This window comes from Tetrao urogallus, assembly GCF_951394365.1.
Source record: "Tetrao urogallus genome assembly, chromosome: 25".
NCBI lineage: Eukaryota > Metazoa > Chordata > Aves > Galliformes > Phasianidae > Tetrao > Tetrao urogallus.
Window position 1 is genome coordinate 989,358 of NC_136838.1, and position 21,161 is coordinate 1,010,518.

Here is a 21,161-nt window from a genome sequence, read left to right on the forward strand (position 1 = left end):
AGCAGCTGGGCATGCCGTTGCTCCAGTGTATCGTGGTATCTAACAGGCACAAAAACAGTTCAAAGCACTCCCGTACACTGCTAGAGGGCAAATCTTACACACCCTGGGACTGGGACAGTGAGTGATCAGCATCTGCCCCAGCCTGCCCTGATCAGATGGGTGTCAGCTGCATGACAGAGGATGATGGAGGCTCAGATGCTGTGATAGCAGGGAGGTGTTCTGCTCCTAAGCTGGAGCTCCAAATAGGAGGGATATTGGTTCAAAGGGCAGATTGGAGGGTGGATAAAGAATTGCTTGGAAGGTCATAGCCAGAGAGTTGTGGTCAATGGCTCTATGTCCAGGAGGCCAATGACAGCTGGTTCTGTCCTGGTTCCAGGGCTCTTCAACATTTTTATCAAATACATAAACAATGGGATTGAGTGCACCCTCAGCAATTTGCTGTAAACAAGTTGAGCGGGGCAGTTCACACGATAACACCAGCAAGAAAACCGGGACTGTACCTCACTCACAGCTTCTCTGGGTGCAGGAAGCAGCAGCCAGGCAGTAAGCCTGGGCGTACGCAGTGGAAGAGGGCACCGTGCTACTGAACTTGCTGTATGCATCATCTCTCACTTTAAGAGAGTTGCTACAGAAGTTGAATGTCTCAATCAAGGTTTGTGGTAAAATCTCATTCACTTTCAAAGGAACTGACCTTGACAATCACAAAAGGAACTGGCAACTATTGTCTTTAATAACCATGTCAAGCAAGTGCTTTCCTGCACCACCCTGTTTTGCACGCAGAGCACAGCAGATCAGACCTCTGATCCACGTCAATTTTCTTTTCCCCTCAATACCACTTTCCATTAAGAGAAGGCAGCTGAAGAACTGGCCCCCAGGTCAGCTTCCAACCTGAGTCTCCAGCAGCTCAGAACCAAGAGTCCTTGCACACGCTCCAGCTGCTTGCCTTCCCATGTCTTCCCCTGCTACCTGACTTCCAGGACAGATGTGTTGTCCCTCTGAAGCAAAGACCCATCTGGTGAGGAGAGCTGTGCTTGTAATGCATCTTATGCAGCACATAAGTGGGACAAGCCCTCTTTTCTCACCTCACATAATAACTCAGCTACAAGAGGTGACGTTCTACTTGTTACTGCAGTTACTTACTCATTTGTTGCTGTTCGGTCCAACCCTATTCCTGGTCACTGTTTCAGCACTTGGCCTGGTTCCCTGCAGCCATTTGGAGTGTCTGTCTCCTCCACATCATCAGCTCAGCCCACAGAGAAATGCAGCTGTGTATCATTTAGCAGTACCCATCTCCACAATAGAACAAAAACACCAGAAACAACAACGTTCTCCCTGCAAAGCTGCGGACATATATTGACATATTTCTGACCATCTCCATCCTCACTCAGTTCCATGTGCAAAGACGTGATTGTATTTGGTTTGGTGAAGACACTGCAGCAACAGAAGGCTTCCTGGCTTCTGCTGGAATGAGACCAACGTGCCTTAAGAGCAGCTCTAAGCTCCTCTCAGAGATGATGTAAGGCCATCAGGGGATGACAGCAGATTGAAACCAGACCTGTTGCATCTCACTGTGCTGCTCATCAGTATCCACCTCCACCTCTGCCCATCACTGGAAGCACTGGTCAATGTATAGGACCCCAAACATTCTCCTTCACCCACCATTTAAACAGGAGCCAACAGCAGCTGCAAGTGTCTTAGACCATTCGAGTTACAACCTACCATACATCCTTACAGTGCAAACTGCTACACGGCAAAGCGTAAGGCAGATACGTCAGACTCGTCCAGTTCACAATGGGGAGCAGTGTAATGATGGCACACCCAATAGCCCATTCTTCTGAAAGAGAACCACTCTGGTCCCCCTCCCCCACAGTGCATCATGCAGTAGACTGGTGCAAGTTCAGAGATGGCATTGCTTTGAGGGAGGGACAGAAAGCTCTTGGATGCAATTCGCCTCAGAGAACTTGCTCGGAGCTCGACGAGGAAATGTCCAATAGCCTCCATGCAGCATAGGGGTTGAGCTCATCCTGGTCTCTGCAAAGTGCCCACACATACAGCATCCGCAGAACCTTGTCCTGGAAAGAAAATCCTTGTTAGAGCTTGCATCATGGTCACAGACCCCCGAGCTCAGTGCTTGATGCAGAGATGCTCCATACTCCCTCCAGAGAACATTGTAATTTTTCTCTCCAGGTTCTAAGCCCCAAACTCACATGTAAGTTTAGCTCCTGTAACGTTTGCTAAATCACAGTTAGAACAATCAGGAACCTGTAAACTTTTGATTTCTGAAAGCACAATTAGGATTTCCTAATATCTGTGCCTACAAATGTTAACTGACACCCCTGCCAACTTCACAGAATCACAGGGTTGGAAAAGACCTACAAGATCATTTCATCCAACCGTCCTCCCATCACCACTGCTACCACAAGCACTAAACCAGATCTTATAGCTCCTCATCCTGACACCTCTTGAACACGGCCAGGGACGGCGACTTTATTAATATCTGACTTGCTGATGAATATAAATTTTTGGTTTCAATCTGGTTTGACTGCCAGGCTCTACTGTTTGTGATACTCAATTAAGTTGAAGGCTCTTGCCCACAGCTACATCCCTACCTTTCCCACAGCAGTCTGTGAGCTGCAGCCTCTCCCCATCAGGCAGTGGAGCTGAAGGGCTAAAGCACAGTGCTATGGGGAGCAGCTGAGGGAATGGGATGGGGCACTCTGAAGAAGAGGAGACTCAGGGCAGAACCTATGGCTCCCTGCAACTGCCTGAAAGGAGGTGGTGGTCAGGTGGAGCTCAGCCTCTTCTCCAGGTAACAGCATAAGGATGAGATGGAATGGCCTCAAGTTGCACCAGGGGAAGCTCAGGTTGGACATTAGGAACAATTTATTCCCCAGAAGAGAGGTCAGGTGCTGCAATGGGCTGCCCAGGGAGTGGGGGGGTCACCGTCCCTGGTGGTGTTCAAGGAAGATGTGTAGATGTGGCACTGAGAGACATGGTTCAGTGGGCAGCATTGGTGGTAGGTGGATGGTTGGACTGGATGATCTCGAGGGTCTTTTCCAACCCTAGTGATTCCATGACCTGCATGGAAGTCAGGTACATCACCAGCCAGCAGACAGAGAAGTTATTCTTAAACCTTCTTATCACTGGCTATAAGCACTTGATTTTATAAGTTCATTTTCAGGAAAGAAAAAGAACAGAAAAATCTTACAAAATATATATACACAAAATACACATAACCAAATACATAAATCACTGGGAAAAAAAACAACCATAAAAACCACAAACCACCACGCCTGTCTGCCTTATCTCCAGGGATTCACAGGGATTCACAGTAGAGCGGATCTGAGAACATCTGTGGTGGAGGAGATGCATACTGAGCACACACCAACCACCAAGAAGCAAATGTTCCCCCCAGATAACAAAGCAGCACTGGGGGACCCTCCTGCGCTCAGTTCCCAGCTGTGAGCTTAACTATTACATTTCTGACTGAATGCATCAGTCTTTACAGATCACAAGGTACAGGTATGTAAATGTGACGAGGGGAAGTTTCTGTATTGCAGGAAGTGTTAGAAATATCCTACACTGAAAGCCATTTTCTTCTTGTTCAGGGTCTCAGCAGCTTCACTTTCACTCAGCTTTGGCTACGCTTAGAAGTGTTGAAAGTGACATCAATTTGAGTAGCACAGATGATGGGGGTGTGTAAGAAGGAATGCAGAGGAGACAAGAAACGAAGAACAACAGAACTTTTGCCTGCTTAAGAAAGTGATTGAAGGTTAATGTACTTCTAGAGACCACCATCAATCTGGTTTTCATCCTACTTTACCTATTTTCCTTTTTTGCTATTCTTTTATTTAAGCTGTTCTCATTCATCTCCTTTTCCTTGTAAAAATTAGAAGAAATAAAATCCTGCCTATTCATAGAGACTACTGCCCATGAAGACGGTCAAAATGTGATGCACAAGGGAAAAAGTGAAAGAAACAGAACTCGTGTCGGGCACTGCACAGCTCAGTAAGGAAAGGTCAGAGATTTCCTGGGACTCAGACTCATCTGGACTTGCAGAATACCCAGTCTTTGGTGAATCTGTCCAATTCCGATTACCTTAATTAATATACTTGTAACTTTCCCCGTTCCATTATGCTACATGACGTCTGCCTCCCATTTCAAATCCTCTGCCTTCATTCAAAAGCAGTGTTGCCAAACCACACAACTTCCTTATTTTCAGCCTTCATGGCAACGAGTTCCTCACAGCCCTTTGTATCTTTACTCAACCACCCCGTCAGAGGTTCCCAGTAGACAAACGGCTGATGCACAGTACTCAGCACAACTGGATATGGGACAGTTTCAGCAAACAGAGCTCTGTGAGGCACTCTGTGCCAGTGTAGTGAGGCAAGAGCTGAAAAGAAGTTTCTACTTCCAGTTGGCTCCAGTGACGTTCCCAGTTTCCTAACAAACAGCTTCAATGACTCCAGCCTAACCTCCAAGCATCTTTGTGCTCTGTTCTTAAACTGCCCTTTATGAAAGGGAGGAAAAAAATAACAGGCTTGGGGGGAATCTGTGAGGAAGCTTTAATCCACAGGAGAACAGTTCAGTTCTGTCCCACAGAGTGCCAAGGCAGTGGAACCCACACACAACCCCTCTGCAGGCTAGTAATTTGCTGGCCAGGCACAGCAGCAACCGAAGAGAAAGGGCTGCTCCTAACTCCAGCTCCTCTCCTCACTGTGGATTAAAGATTATCTACAACTCTGTGTTCCTTCCAGATGTTTGTAGATTCTCCTCATACAAGATAATGTTCAGCTAATGGCCTGTAGCACTTCAAGAGTGTGACAGGGATAAATAGCTCACACTGAGCTGAACGGGATTTCACAACCAGCACATCTTCTGCCAGCTTATTATTTCATTTATATTTATTATTTATTTTATATTTATATTTATATTTATTATTTTATTTATTATTTCTGCTCAGTTATTGCAGCCTTGCCTACAAGGCATGTCTGATTGAGAACCTACAGGCCCCAAAAGCCACAGCAACAAGCAGCCAGACTCACAGAACTGTGACTCACTGAGCACAGACTCACTGAGCTGTATCCAAGCTGCCCACCTGAAGAAGCTAACACTGATTAAGGAAAACATACAGAGCACAATTAATGAATTTTATGAGGTTTCTATCAGTTAACATCTTCTCCCAGCTCTTTAATATATACATCACCCATCTGTGGTAAGACTGCAGAGAAATACAAGCAGGGCAGCCTGCAAGGTTGATTCCACCTGCCACAGCTTTCTCATTCCCTTCAGATTTTCATTCATTTTCTCATCTGTCCATCACTACCAAGAGTATTTTAATTTTAGTCCAGTATTTCTAATGGCCTAGCAAACAGAGAAACTCACTCCCTCACCCAACTACATGACAGTGACTTCACTGTGGGTGATAACAGTTGATTATATGGGCAGCTGTTTTCACCTGTAAAGATCCAGATGATTTTGCTGAACTGACTGAATTACTGAACTACAGTTCTTCTATGTGAGCAGCTGCAGACAAGCTCATGCTTGCTCTGTAGTCCTTCAAGATGAAAGAATGAGACCCGGCTTTGGTCCAAAAGCCAGAGTCATGACTGTAAAGCACAAAAGCAAGCTGATAACTCAGATGTATGTATGCTAACTTGGATGCATGGAGCCATTTCAACTCCACTGCTTGCAAAACAGAGCTTGTCTGTTCCTCCCAGGTGCAGAGAGCATGCGAAACAAAGACACTGTATTTGATTTACTGCGGTACAAAAAGTTACTCTTGCTCAACCCATTTTCTCAGTCACTTGTGTTGAAGTCAGCTGTTTCATACCCCAGCTCTGTGTCATCTGGAGATCTGCAAAACACACTGGTGGACAAGACACTGCAACCCTATAGAACCCAGCTTTCCTGTCTATGGTGGGGGGACCACCATTACAACAGAATTCATAAAATAGCCATGTGCTTAGCTGCACTGGCAAGCACACAAGCATTCTAAACCACAGCAGCAGATCGTATCACAATCACTGACTGTTAAATGTTCCAGTGGAGATGCTGGTGTAGCAACAACACCAGAGAAAAGTTCTCAAAAATACTCAGTAAAACCTTTAGAATAGGACAGAGAATGCAGTGTGAGTGGATTACAACGTATGTGGGTAAGCAAAGCTGAAATACACCACCTACTGCTATAGGGAGCTGCTACAAACTCAATCCATGGCTGAGATGGTTACAGAGGGACCTGGGGCAGCCACATTCAGGAGGTGAGCATCACTTACCGGGTCACCTTCTACCACTTCCCCTTTCTGGTTCTTAATTACCATCACGATCTGAGCTTGAAAAGTGATGATTAATACTGGTCCTTGCTCCATCATTTTTCCCATGGCCAGCTGCAATTAAAGAAAACTCTATTAGAAAATAGAGTGTTTTTGCAGATTAATGTAGAGGCACCAAGTATTTAGCACAACTACACAGCCAAACAATCCCACCATCTTCCAGCACCAAACCCAAACCAAACTCTTCATCAAGTTATACCTTCTCTGCTCACATGTTACCAGTCCTCCTGCAAAGCATTCTCCCAACATCTTGCTCTACAGGGAGGTGCCAGCCTTCCTGGTAGTCAATGACAGAACACACTTCTGCAGTGCTCTTTTGCTTAATGAGAGGGAATCAGTTCTCAAGCACTGCAGTAACTGACACCATTCCAGTAAGGACTGGATTCCTGGAACCTGCCCAAGTCACCCTGCAATGCAAAGAGCAGTTCAAGAACAGATGAGACTAGATGTGTACAAGACCAGGGGGCCCCTTGATGTGCATCCCAGGGTCTGCAAGGAACTGGCTAATGTGGTTGTCAAGCTGCTCTGCATCACATTTGAAAAGTTGTGGCTGCCTAGTTAAGTCTCAGTGACTGGAAAAAGGGAAACATCTCTTCCATTCATAAGAAAAGGAGAAAGGAAGATCAGGGAAACTAGAGGCCACTGTGTCTCACCTCTGTGCCTGGAAAGATCATGGAGCAAATCCTCCTGGAAGAGATGTTAATGCACATGCAAGATGAGCAGATGATCCAAAACAGCCAGCAGGGCTTCACAAAGGACAGATCATGCTTGACCCATCTGGTGGCCTTCAATGATGGAGTGACAACTTCAGCAGGCAAAAGAAAGGCAAGTGATGTCACCTACCTAGACCTGTGTAAGGCCCACATGGTCCAACACAACATCCTTATCTATAAATTGGAGAGAGATGGGTTTGAAGGCTGAACAATTGGGTGGAAAAAGAACTGGTAGGAAAGTTGCAAACAAATTGCTATCAACAGCTCTATGTCCAGGTAGGGGACTGTCACAAGTGGTGTCCTGGGATCAGTGCTCCTCAACATCTTTATCAATACACACAGTGGGACTGAGCGCACCCTCAACAAGTTTGCTGATGACACCAAGCTGAGTGGTGCAGCTGATACAACAGAAGGAATGGAAAACCCTGAAAGTGGGATGATGTGAACTTCAACAATGATTCAACAATCCAAGTGCAAGGTACTGCACCTGGGTCAGGGCAATCCCAGATGTGTGTGTGCACAGACTGGGAGAACTCATTGAGAGCAGTGCTGCACAGAAGGACCCGAGCGTCCTGGTGGATGAAAAGCCAGACATGAGCCAGCAGTGTGTGCCTGCAGCCTGGACGACCAACAGCATCCTGGGCTGCATCAACAGAGGGATGGCAGTGGGCAGGGAGTTGACTGAACCCCTCTGCTGAGCACTTATGAGGCCCCACCTGCAGTACTGTGCCCAGGCCTGAGGCCCCAGCACAGAAGGATGTTGGGAGTGGGGCCAGAGGAGACAACAAAGATGCTCAGAGGGCTGGAGCACATCAGCTATGAGAACAGGCCAAAGGAGCTGAGGGTGCTCACCCTGGAGAGTGGAAGGCTATGGGGAGACCTGACTGCAGCCTTACAGTACTCGTGGGGAGCTTATAAGCAGAAGAGACTTTTTACACAGTCTGGTAGTGGTGGGCGAGGGGGAATGGCTTTAAACTACAAGAGGAGAGATTTAGATTAAGTATTAGGAAGAAACTCTGCTCAAGGAGCGGTGAGGCACAGGTTGCCCAGAGAAGTGAACCCATCTCTGGAGGTCATGGATGGAGCCCTGGGCAGTGATCTGCTGGGGGGCAGCCAGTCCACAGCAGGAGGGTTAGGACCAGATGGTCTTCAAGGTCCCTTTCCAACTCAAGACACCCTATGATAATGCCTTCTAGCCAAGCATCTAAAATTCAAGTCCTTAAGCATGGAACATGAGTGCATACATTGATATTTTAAAGGCTTAATTTTAATTTCAGTGCTGCAAATTTTGCAGAATGTCAACTCCTTCAAATCTTTTACATGTTGATTTTCAAGCTCAGTCAACCCTTTTTCTGGATGAGATCTCTCAGCACAATACCATAAATCTTTTCTAAAGAAATGCATTTAAAAATTTAAAAAATCATCTCCCTTTTATGTCCCTTTCTTGCAACACAGAGTGTAATATGAATTGCACTGATCACACCTTATGTCAGTCATTTTTCAGCCAGGATAATATAGTTTTCTCAAGAAACTTTATGCAAAAATAGGCACCCAAGACATATTTATAACAAAATGTCTTTCCAGACACCACTCAGAATTTATGCAGAGCTTTATACTAATGAGCAGCTACCCTACCTAGTGTATGGGAACTGCTGAATCATAGCCTGAAACCCTGATTGACCACCTGAGCAGCGAGTCAGCCACGGGAGCACAGGTGAAGGCGATTCAGCGGTGCTGCAGGAAGGGCTGGAGCCTGGCTGCACCTCTCCTAGAGCCATTTAAGAGCTGACTGCCAAGGGGGAAGGATTTCTTCTGGAGATCCCTTCTTTGGAGTTTTGCTCTGAGCCCAGGACGCAGGTAAGCATTCTATCTACTCTCTTTTGCATAATAACCTGCTTAGCCAAACTCTCTGGTACATTCTATAATTATAACATCTGTGCATTCATTGATTATACACCTACCTACACCAGAAAGGTTACTCAGCTTGTAAGGAAACCAAGCCACCTAGACTCTAATAACAGAAAAAAACTTCAGATTTAAATCAGATGCTCAGGAAAAAGGCCATCACATTTGTTACTCCCAAAGCTTTGATTCTGTTAGAACATGTTATTCATTGCTAGATAGTCAGGAGAATTGTCCATGCCACAAGTTTTCCTGCTCATGTGGCACGTGCTTGTAGATACTGCCCAGAGTTTCATGATTTCCTCTGAACCAGACAGATGAGAGATAATATCAGGCACCAACAGTCCTGAGAAGCTTTCTGTCTGTTAATGGGTTGATTATTTTCTTGCTCCCTGAGCGATCATCAGACAAGTCAGCTCCCATTGCTCTTTCACAGGGCTACAGAAGGTGAACTTCTCAATCTTTTGCTGTAAGGCATCTCCTCAGATGTTTCTGGAACTCTTGTGTGTTTCAAAGGGTGAATGTACAACTGCCCCATTCTTTTCCTCCACTCACTCACATCCTTTGAGGCAGAGATTGTTACAGGACATAAAAGATCTCATAATCTGATAAAAAGTGGGAATTTCTTTTTGAGACGCCTTTGTCATCGAACAAAAGAAAGAAACCAGCAGTACTGTGACAGACAACACCAAAGGCCTCATTAAACGAAGGCAGCACAGCAGACTGGCTGCTAAGTACAACAGTAACACTTCAGACTCCAGAGTAAAGAGGACTAGAGAGAGCACAACCACTGTGCAGGCAGTCTGTTATAAAGCATGATGACTGTTTTGCCACAGTGCTCAGCTGCCAACACGGCTCCTGGGGCAGCAGTGCCATTACCTCCCACACAACCACACAGAGCAGCACTCAGGTCTCTGATATCTGCTCCTGCACTGCACAGCCTGGAGTCACAAAAGCACCACATGTTGTTATCCCAAAAAACCATCAACAAAGCCCTTCATAGACAGCACCTCAGTTTTTGCAGGTGGTTCAGACCAAGATGCCCTGGCACAGAGGCAAACCACAATGCTACAACTTAGGCTTGATCACACAGTAAAAAATTCCTTCCTCAAACCAGTCCCATGTCTCTCTTCCTGCAACAATGATTGGTTCCTCCCTTAGCAAACACGGTAAGTAGACCAGCACGAAGCAAAATAGAGCAAAGAAGAAAACCCCTGAAATCGTGAGTTTCTGATTCATCCCCAAGGTGAAATACAGAAATACACTCACATCAATGTTGTCTACGTCGAGAATCCTGGAGTGGAACTGGAGACCCATGGCTTTGGCTTGCTGGATTGGATGAGCAAGCTGACTGTAAGTCTAAATGAAGCAACAAACTTGTGTTACATGTTTGAATTTGCTCTGTCAAAGAAAAAGGAATTTTCTGCTTAGAGAGAACCATCAGAAAATATGACAATAAAAGTCTTTTTTTTTTTTTTTTTTTTTTTTTTTTTTTTTTTTTTTTTTTTTTTTTTTGCAAATATACTGAACAAGTATGTCTTGCTATATACCCTGCAGACTAGCTCAAATGCTCTGTGCTTCACATAACGAAATTCTTCCTAAGAATCCCATCTCCCCTGGCCAGAACAAGAGGTCATTGGTTACAAGAGAATACACAGACTGAGTGCACCTGATAGCCAGGGCATTTGCAGCTCTGATTTGACAGCAGACAGGGAGAAACAGTTTGGGAATGAAGCTGTTTTCCTCACACCCAGCCAGACCCTGCAGGCAGACCAGCTCCTCCTGGCTGCTTTCAGGCACATATGCTTCGTTATTTATGCATCAAGAACTGTTGTTGGGATTTAAATTTCAGCATTCTTGGCAGCTACCAAGCAAACAGGAGGAGTCCCTACCGACTCCCCCAATGCTGATCTTTTAACCTTCAACACAAGCATTCAAATGTAAATACCTGACAGAAGAATACTGAGAAAGTCACCAGAGTAAAGCTGGAATGACAGAACAGGGATTCTGGGGACAGCAGGCACAGGCAGCTTTGTTGCTTTACTTGCCTTCCTGCTTTGTACTCTAACATGTCAGTGACCAGCATCAGCAACTTAACACTTTCAGCACGGCTCTGTTCACAGATCCTCCATCTTCTGCATTCTCGTTTCTAAAACTCTCATTTACCTCCTGGTCGTTCTTATGGATGAGTCTTATGACCTTAATTTCTGGCTACCACTAGAAGGGTTTGTATGCTTTTTAGACCACAGTGAATCTATTACTTCCCACTAGAAATCTGAATGGAATTCTATGGTATGATCTCAAAAGTGGCTTGGAATATTAAGGTGGTCTGAAAATAAGGGGGATTCTTTAATACCTTACTCTCGTATTGTGCAACATGGCTGCAAAGATGTTAGCAGCTAACAACCTCAAAAGATTTAAATGCAGGAATTAAAACAACACCAACCAACCCAGTCTTTTCAGTGTGTGAACTTGCAGCCCCCTGGTGGTGGCTGTGACTGGGAAGCAGCTACATTACTTTAAAGCACAGGTCTGCATTGCCTATAGCAGAACTATTTTGGGACAGAGAGGAAGAGAACAAATGTCCTTTCATGTTTAAATGCTGTTTTCAGGTAAAGATCTGCTTTCATAAAGTTAAAAGGACAACAATACAATCGCTGAATAACAACCAATTCACTTCTCCAAGAAGTGCATCCAATGATCAAAACATATACCAGAAGAAAAGCAAATTCACCATCTCACCAATAAATTCCATTTTTTGCAGTCAGGTATTCAGGCTGCATGTTACCTAAGCTGCAATTTCAGAAAACCCTGAGCCTGCAAAGACTGCTGGGGTACCACAGTGGAGTTTTGTTTGTAGAACAGTTCCAGGGACGATCTGACTGCCACCAGAAAATCATCACCTTTTAGGGTCAGCTCAAACATCTCTTATCAGCCCGTATCTCTGACCAGTGCCAGGACAAGAGAGAGCCACTGTCTTTCCTGTCATTCCTCCATAGCTTCAAGCTCCAGTGGCTCCTTAAAAGCTGAAGTAAGTTAAGAGGGCTTTGCGTGTTCACCCGGTTTTGCACAAAGCCTCCCCAGAACAGCTCAGAGTCAAGGCACCGCAGCTGTCCCAGGAAAATCAGGCAGTTGTGCCCATGTTAAATAAAATTGGAAGCATGTGAATTGGTGCTGCAGAAGCACTAAACTGACTGAAGCTAAGCACTAATTTGATTAAACTCCACAAAATCCCACAATCTGAGATCTTGAAAGACTCCTCAGTTCCTGGAGACTTCTGAATTTCAGGGCCTTAATTGCTCTGAAGTCACCACCAGTACAGAACAATGCTCCAAACCTCAAAGGCTCTACTGAAGTCCAATCTAATCATGCAAGGCTTTGAAGGACTGAAGCTAGTTAGACTCATTTGGGATTGGCTCTCAATTCTCTCTCTCTAAACAGCATTCCTCTCACATCCATTCTACTCCAGAAGTCCACGGTGCATACTTGACTGCATTAGAGCTTTACAGCATGAACAAATTTAATGGGGGAGCAGAGGCAAAGTGGGTAAGCAGCACCACAGTCATAATGGCCACACAGCTTGCAAAGAAAGCACAGCACACCTACTCAGAAGTGAGAATCACAACCTTTTTAGACATTTTTAGTACTCCTAGTACTCTACTTACCGCCTCATAGCACCAATCTTTGAGGATATCAAGCTCTCCAGATATCATAGCCTAAAACAGAAAAATAAAAAATCAGTAAGATATGAGCATTTAAAAATATATGCCATATCAAAGAATTGGAGTATCAGCAGTTTCAGTAGCAAACTGCCTGAAGTCCTACATCCTGAATCAGGAAAAGAGCAAGAATTAACAAAGAGGAGCAGCAATAAGATCTTCTGTAAACACATACGAAGGCAGATGTGCATAAATCTTCAGATAATATCCCAATCCACTGCCGGAACACGCACTACCCAGAAATCCTGGGAGGTCTTACTTCAGTGCAGACGTTACAGTTGCAGCCATCTCTCTGATACATGCAGTCAGTCACCACAAAGACAGCAGTGGCAAAAACAAACACGCATCAGTTTCATTGTCTGTATCTCTAAGCATTGCTTTTGCTTCTTGTTTTCAGTTTATCTCACACTGTTACCTCGCAACCAGAGGATCAGAGGTATGTGATGTGTTTACTGGCATGCACCAGTTTGACATACATTCTTTCAACATCACTGCACTGCAAGATGAACAAAAATAACTGCTTTTGTTTAGCCAATCTCATACAAATCTCTCCAGGCAATTCCTGTTGTACCTCTTTGAATGTATCCCATTCTGTCCCCACCTTACCTCCAAGACGTTGGGGATTATATCACGCTCGCATTGCTTTAAGAAACGATCTTTATCAAAGGATGGATCCACTTTGAGGATCTCTGTCAAAACCTCTGACATTTCCGTCTTCGAGAACAATCCACCTGACAAAACAATTCAGCAAGACTGGTAGAATGACAACTGCTGCCAGAAACCAAGAGAAAAGATGGGTCTTGGGCTTTAGAAAGAGGGAAGGAAGAGTCACCTTGAAACAGACCAAGTTAGGCTTGACATTTACCCCACATACTGCCAACAGCAGGTTGCTGCACTGAATGACTGAATAACAATAAATGCAAAATACTAAAAAGCTTGAGACTCTTTTGCAAAGGTTAGTATCACATGTAGGACATCACTAACAGCAAGAGCCAGAAGGTGGACATGCAGTTTCATAGCAATGATGACACATTACCTATCAAGTCAGTGACTTTGTCTGTGACAGCTCTGGAAGCTCGAATGAATGCATTATCACTTTCGTCGTATTTCATTTTCATTTCAAAGAACCCTGAAACAAGAAGAGATGTTAGCATAGAATCCTTCCACCGAGTCCCTGAACAAGGAAGGACAAGCAATGTGTTGCAGGTTAAACATGCTACTTCTCTTTCTTGATTAACAAGCTCCAGTTTCAAAAGCTAGTTTTCTCCTCACCTTTACAGTTGTCACTAACTACGGGGTTGGTTCCTTTCACACGAACATTATCACAGTTGGAAGGGACCCAAGGGATCCCCCAGTCCAGCTCCCAGCCCCACACAGCACCACCCAAACCCTTTGGTTGAGGGTGGTGTCCCTCAGTGCTGTGCCCTTTGCCCTAGGAAGCTGCTCTATGCCCACCACCCCCTGGGCCAAAGCCTTTCCCTCACGCCCTGGTTCTCCCCCAGCACAGCTCTGTGCCATTCCCTGCTGCTGTCCACACAGAGCAGAACTCAGCACTGCCCGCTGCTCCCTGCAAGGAGCTGCAGCACCATGGGGCTCCACTCAGCCCCCTCTCCTCACCTGTGGATGCACCTACTTGTGCTGAAGCTGCTGGCAGAAATGACTGCCAAATCAATCTCCATCATCTGTGCAAGGCCACGGAGAATGAGAGAGGTGACTGAAGACTGGAGGAAAGCCCAAATCACACCAATCTTCAAAAAGGACAAGAAGGACCCGAGGAACTACAGGCCAGCCAGCCTCACCTCCATCCCTGGGGACAGTGATGGAACAACTTGCTTGGGATGACATCTCCAAGCAAGCAGAAGAGAAAATATATATATAAGAAATAGTCAACATGAATTCAGCAGGAGAAAATCATGTCTGACCAACCTGGTAGCCTTCTGTAATGCCATGACAAGCTGGGTAGATGAGAGAAGAGCAGAGGATGTAGTCTACCTGGACTTCAACAAGGCTTTTGACAACATCTCCCACAACATCCATGTAACAAAGCTTAGGAAGTGGGGGAAAGATGAATGGACATTGAGATGGATCAAGAACTGTCTGACAGGCAGAGCTTAGTGATCAGCAGGACAGTCTGACAGTCTGGTTGGAGGCTGTAACAGCTGGCATTCCCCAGGAGTCAGTGCTGGGCCAGGTCCTGTTCACTCCCAGCAAGTTTGTTAATGACACAAAGCTAAGAAGAGGAGGGGGCCAAACCAGAATGTTGTGCTGCCATTTAGTGGGACCTGGACAGGCTGACAGTTGGGCAGAGAGGAATCTGATGATGTTCAACAAGAGCAAGTGCAGAGCTCTACAATTGCAGAGGAATAACTGCATGCTCCAGTACAGGCTGAGGGCTGCCCTGCTGGAAGGGAGCTCTGGGGAGAAGAAACTGGGTGTCCTGGTGGCCAGCAGGTGACCATGAGCCAGCAGTGTGCCTTGGTGGCCAAGAAGGCCAGAGGAACCCTGGGATGCATTAAAAAGAGCATGGCCAGCACAGCAATGGATGTGCTCCAACTTTGCCCTGGAGAGGCCACGTTTGGAATGCTGTGTCCAGTTCTGGACTCCCAACTTCAAGCAAGACTTCTGGTAATTTCTGGAAAGAGTGCAGCAAAGGGCTATAAAGATGATTATGGACCTGGAACATCTCCCATCTCATACAAGAAAACACTAAGAGATGTTTAGCCTGGAGAAGACTGAGAGGGAATATGATCGGTGCTCATCAATATCTAACGGGCAGGTATCAAAAGGGCAGGTGTCAAGAGGATGGAGGCTCTTGTGGTGGTGCCCAGTACAAGGGCCAACGGGCACAAACTTGAACCCAGCAAGTTCCATACAAACTTGAGGAAGAACTTCACTGTGAGGGCGGCGGGGCCCTGGCACAACCTGCCCAGAGGGGTGGTGGAGTCTCCTTCTCTGGAGATACTCAAAACCCGCCTGGATGCTCTTCTGTGCAACCTGCTGTAGAGAATTTGCTCTATAGAAAGACTTGATGATCTCAAAGGTACTTCCAGCCTCTACAGTTCTGTGATTCTGTGCAGGGAGAACTGCAAAGCAAGATCTTGAAGGCAGAAAGAAGACTGAAAGTGGGAGCAGGAAGCAAACCCACTGAAACAGATGAGCACTGCAGCAGCAAAGTAGGGCAAAACAAGGCCATTATGTCCATTATCTGTCTCTGGACATAATCAAATAGACCAGAACCACAGAAGACAGTTGCAAGATAACAGGTAAGTACAGAGCAGCTAGTCAATTAACAACTGGAATGTTGAAGCTTATGCTTCAAATCATATCAAAAAGTAAAGCCAAAAACAACCTGCAGTTGTACAGGGAATACACAAAAGGAGAACACACGTTGCAGAGCTCAGTGCAGCCACATGTGCAGTGTTGCCTGATTGCTGCAGAGTACAGATATTCAGTATTCTCAGACTATTTTTTTTTAATACATAGAAATGATGCAAAGTCCCACACATTCCAGAGTCCTAAGCAGATGACAACAGAAATCAGCTCACTGAAAACAAGACCTTTCCTCACAATAAGCTCAAGGATGAGAGTAGACCTGCCTGACCCATACCCTGTGACACGCATTTATGTGTCCTGGTCTCCTGACAGTGTAAAGGTGGATCTAGAGTTCTTCAAGCAATTGTGAAAGCTAGTTTTGGTACTTACAGTGAGTGAGACTGACCAAAGACAACGCCTGGCTGGGGGGATGGCAACTTAGGGGCCTGCAGTATTATCATACTTCCCATTCACATCACCCACAGCCACAACTATATCAATACAATGCTGTGATTAGCATTCTGTTGGGGTTGGTTGCACAAATGTCATCAGATCCCACAAGGCAAGAATCAGATCAGAGAAAATAATGTGCTACTACTTTGTCTTTGGTACACCTACTATTGAAGACCACGTTGTTGTCCTTGAAATCTTTCCACTGCTGATACCATCTGGAGTCCTTGTGCAGCACCATACCCATGGCCTCCCTAGAAGGCACAGAAGACAGGAACTTGTGAACAAATAACTTGGAGGTGAGAGAGCAAAAAGATGAATATTCTGATGAATGTCACTGAAGCACGCAGTAGTACTGAGGCTGATACACAGCATAAAAAATACACAGTTTAGTGGAGGCAAGGCAGTGAAGACAGTAAAGCAGCTTAGACTTAGCCAAGTCAAATACAAGTCAACAGCAAGATGTTAGAACAGAGAAAATGTAACACGTGCAAGTCAGACAGAACATGACATACACACTCAGTACTTCCAAATGCCCAGCTTGACTATCAGAAAATTCTGTATCATAAGCTTATGGTAGAACCTTGCTCTCAGATCTACCTGCTCTGCTCATTTCAGCACTTGATTTTTAACCTGATCTGTAAGTTTAAGTCATTTCTGTGTATAATCTGATAAAGACTTGCCCCGAATTACATGAAATACGTACTCATTAGCTTCAAATATTCGCTCCTCTTTAATCCTCTCGCCTGAGAACTCTGTTCTTTTCCGTAGACGCTCTGGACGTTTGTAAGGACCAGTCTGCCCTAAAACACTTTCATCTATTTCCTTCTTCACAGTTTCTACTCCCTGAAAGGAAAGCAATCCTATTAGGCTGATTTACTGTACCCCCGTCTTTCCCATAAAAATTAAAAATTGCTTCTGTCAAAGGAAAAAGACAAAGGTTAAGAGCAGGTGTTATTGTCATCTCTCTTACTCAGAGAATCATAGAATGAATCATAGGATGGCCTGAGTTGAAAAGGACCACAATGCTCATCAGTGCCAACCCCTGCTGTGTGCAGGTCGCCAACCAGCAGCCCAGGCTGCCCAGAGCCACATCCAGCCTGGCCTGGAATGCCTGCAGGGATGGGACATCCACAGCCTCCTTGGGCAACCTGTGCCAGTGCCTCACCACCTTCTAACAAGGGTTAGAGGGTGATGACACAAATGCTTCCTTACTGAAACGTATGTACAAAGACAGCAGTACCAAGGCTTTCTACTTAACAAATAAATTTTATAATTAGCACAAGTTCAGATGATCTGTGCCTGCAGCACTAGGTCCCAGAGAGAGAGGTGTACCTGAGAAATAGCTTTGAAGGCTGCTGTCTTGCCTAATTTCTCTCCTCCTTTTGTCACTGACTCTGCTGACTGCTTTGCTGTTTTTGCTGCTTCTTCCACACCTTCCTTTATCTTCCGGCCAATATCACTCTTACTTACTTCATCCAAACTCTGGAAGAGAATAAAGAAGACAATTATAACAACACAGGTGAAAGCACATTTTGTATAAGCCTTTCTCAAGAATGCTAAAGACCTAAATGCAATAGGGCTAACCAATCTAAGGTGAACACACAGTTTATATGTCACAGGAGAGATTTACTGGGCTTGGCACTGAAACTCACACAGCCAACAGCTCTGTGCAGAACAGTTCTGACTGCTCACAGTCACACACACGTTTGTAATAGCTGCTACTCATACATACAAAAACTGTTTTTCCTGACCTCAAAGAGAAGGGCCGTTGATGTTAAAACATTCCAGAGCTTTCCTTTAAAACCACCATTTACTACTTCTTAAGAGAAGACACAACAGAGGTTGAGAGCTCTCTGCTATTCAGATCTTCCTGAAGAAATAGCAAATGCATTTCTCAGTCTAACATATTCCTATGTATCACCTAGGCTGTGTTTATCAGAGCCAGCATCTAGCATGCACCTAATTTTTCTCCATATTTAAAATACTATAACGAAAATTCCACAGAGATTTACTCAAGAGACAGAACTCAAGGTGTAGCAACCACTCCAAAACATCTGATGCCTGGAAGAGTTCAATACATAACAAGAAATGAAGTTATGCTCATTAAGTTTCAGTGCTTGGTGCCACCCTACAAGAGAACTTGCTTAATTGCTGAAAAATCAATCTGCATAGATACAATCATCCTCTTTCATAAGTGCTAAAGAATAAAAGAACCATATGCACCATCTTCAACCTCCAAATGTGAAAGGAGCTGCTGGATACTCTCCTACACAACATACAACAACAACTAAAACATCTGTCACATGTTAATTGCTGCAGCTTTGATAGCAGCTCTATCCTTTACGATCTGCAACAGTGATAACCTTTGAAATAGCAACTACCTGGCTTCAAGAAAAACAAGATGACAATTCAAATACACACAGAACCTCAGAGATGAGCTCTCTTAAAAAAAAGGTGATTCCACAGCTATGTTTTACCTCTTTAACTGTACCAGTTATTTCTTCAAGTTTCTTTTTAATTACTTCTGAGGTCTTCACTGTTTCAGATTCAATGGTTTTCTGTGGAAAAAAAGAAAACATGATGGATGAGGGCAGAAGATACTCATTCAAAAATACCTTAGTGCACAGAATATCCTATTAACACTAATTTAGAGCAAAAAAAAACCCACAAAAAACTAATTAGGGCTCAGGCCTAAATAGAATTAATTGATTTATCTTTCTTCCTAGCACTTTTAGCAAATGAAAAATGCATTCTTACTGAAAAAAAAATCAGAATGTAGCACATTCTCAGCTGGATAAAAATCTGTCTTTGAGCAAACGCTAACTGAGTAACCAACACAAGCATTTAATTACTGTGAGTAATGCCATTTAATAGTCTTCAAAGAATGCAAAAGAAGTATTTAAACAAACACTGTGAACATTAAATTTAACGTCCCCAAATTTTATCAGCTTGTCAACTGGGAATTCCAGTGAGCAGCCTGCTGGGAGCATTGCCACTAGAAAAAAAACACTCGAGGTCAACCATTCAGCTGTCAGTACTTCCAGCCAAGCAGAACTTCTCATAAAAATAGGCAGGCTAACCACTAAACAGTTCATTTGCATAAAGACTTAAATTTAACATTAAAAACAGAACTAGCTGAGCAAATACGCAGTGAAAACGTCAAAGGAATTCATGAGAAAGACTTACATATTTCCTCCTTGCTTCTCGAAGTGCATCAGACTCTTCAAGCTTTTTAGCTTCATCTCGGAACTTTTTAATACTTTCTTTCATCTCTTTGTTTTTTGCTAATTCTTGCTTGATGTTCTCCACAAAACCTGATATAAAACCTTTTCTTCCTCCTGAAGAGTAACATCTAGACTAAAAAAAATCATTACATGTTGCAGAATCCAAAAAGAAATTCAGCAAGTATCAAAGCCAGCAGAAAGATTTACTTCAGCCCAGCACTAGGTCAATTCTAAGGTACTGGATGTTCTGGCGACATAGGATACATCTAAGTACCCATTAACAGGCAGTTTGACACTAACCAGGCTTGAAACAGTCTGGTAAGCAGAGCACAATTCCTGCCTGTCGCTTCGATTCAGCCTCTACAAAACTCCTTGAATTCATGAAAAGGTGAAACTTGCAGCTTGGAACTGCTGCTGCTGGGGAACACACCCAGCAGATACAGTATTCTAGTGGGAAACCAGATTCAGCCTGTAGTACTACATTCAGTCATTAGCCAACCTGGTTGATCTCTGAGACAGGCCTGCTCGCTCTGTACACAGCACCACTGTGGACTGCAGGAACTGGGCATCTTCTAGGCATAAGCCACATGCCACTAATGAGACATTTCTGCAACAAAAACAAGTTCAAGTTAGCACACAATATGAGATGACAGCGGTCCTGAAGAGCTGAGAAAGGATCACAAGCATCCTGAAAATGGACAGTCACCACAGATTCAGATTCAGATTCAGAGTGCTGCTGAGAAACCCGATCAGGCCATGATCATGCTTGGGATCATCCATAAAGCTTTGTTAACGTGTTTGAGTAGCGCCACAACCACCGAAACGTTTGCTTTCAAAAAATCAAAATCGCAGCCCAAGACACGGCGATGCACGTCCCACACTGAGACAGCCGAGGCGCTCCGCAGAACCCAGAGCCTCCGGGAGCTCAAACCGAACACAGACTAAGCAGGCTCCGTTCCCCCGCTTGGCTTTACTCGCAGCTCAGGTCGCTCTGCCGCCTCTGAGGGACGCCAGCGGTGCGGGTGAGGGCGCGGAAGGGGAGAGCAGCCCCCGAGAGCCGAAGACCCGAGCGGTACAAGGGCTGAGAAGCGGGAGGAGGCGGCCCCGCCCCACACCGCGCCGGCCCCGAGGCTCTCCAGGCGCCCCCAGCCCCCCGCCCCGGCGGCGGCTCCCGCTGCCCCACCTCGGTCTCGCGGCACGCCCGAGACCCGCAGAACCGGCCCTAAGCGGACGCAGCGCCCGCGCCCCGCGCTCACCCGGCAGCTACCGGCCGCCGCTGCCGCCATTTTGAGAGCTGAGCGTGTGACCCTCGCGTGGCGCGAGGCAGTGACGTCACCGTCGCGGTGCAACGACATCACTTCCGCGCGGGGAGCGCGAGCCGCTTGCGGGGGCGGAAGTGCGTCCGCTCCGCTGCGCGGGACGCGGGGGGTTCGGCGGGGAGCAGCAGCGTGAGCAGTGCAACGAATGGAACCAGTGCAGTCCGCCGCGGACGGACAGCAGGAGCTG

The 21,161-nt window shown here is 45.4% G+C and overlaps 1 protein-coding gene across 1 annotated transcript; it reads right to left on the reverse strand.

Moving 5' to 3' along the window:
- Positions 1-1,952: 1,952 nt before the first annotated feature.
- TIMM44 (translocase of inner mitochondrial membrane 44) lies at positions 1,953-20,941 on the reverse strand (the record flags this gene model as incomplete). Its single annotated transcript, XM_079546929.1, has 13 exons — positions 1,953-2,072; positions 6,276-6,386; positions 10,217-10,306; positions 12,613-12,663; positions 13,273-13,397; positions 13,703-13,795; positions 16,597-16,682; positions 17,135-17,274; positions 17,764-17,913; positions 18,909-18,989; positions 19,618-19,788; positions 20,155-20,262; positions 20,912-20,941. 13 exons carry the CDS (start codon positions 20,939-20,941, stop codon positions 1,953-1,955), a joined length of 1,356 nt encoding a protein of 451 aa, XP_079403055.1.
- Between the last annotated feature and the right edge of the window lie 220 nt (positions 20,942-21,161).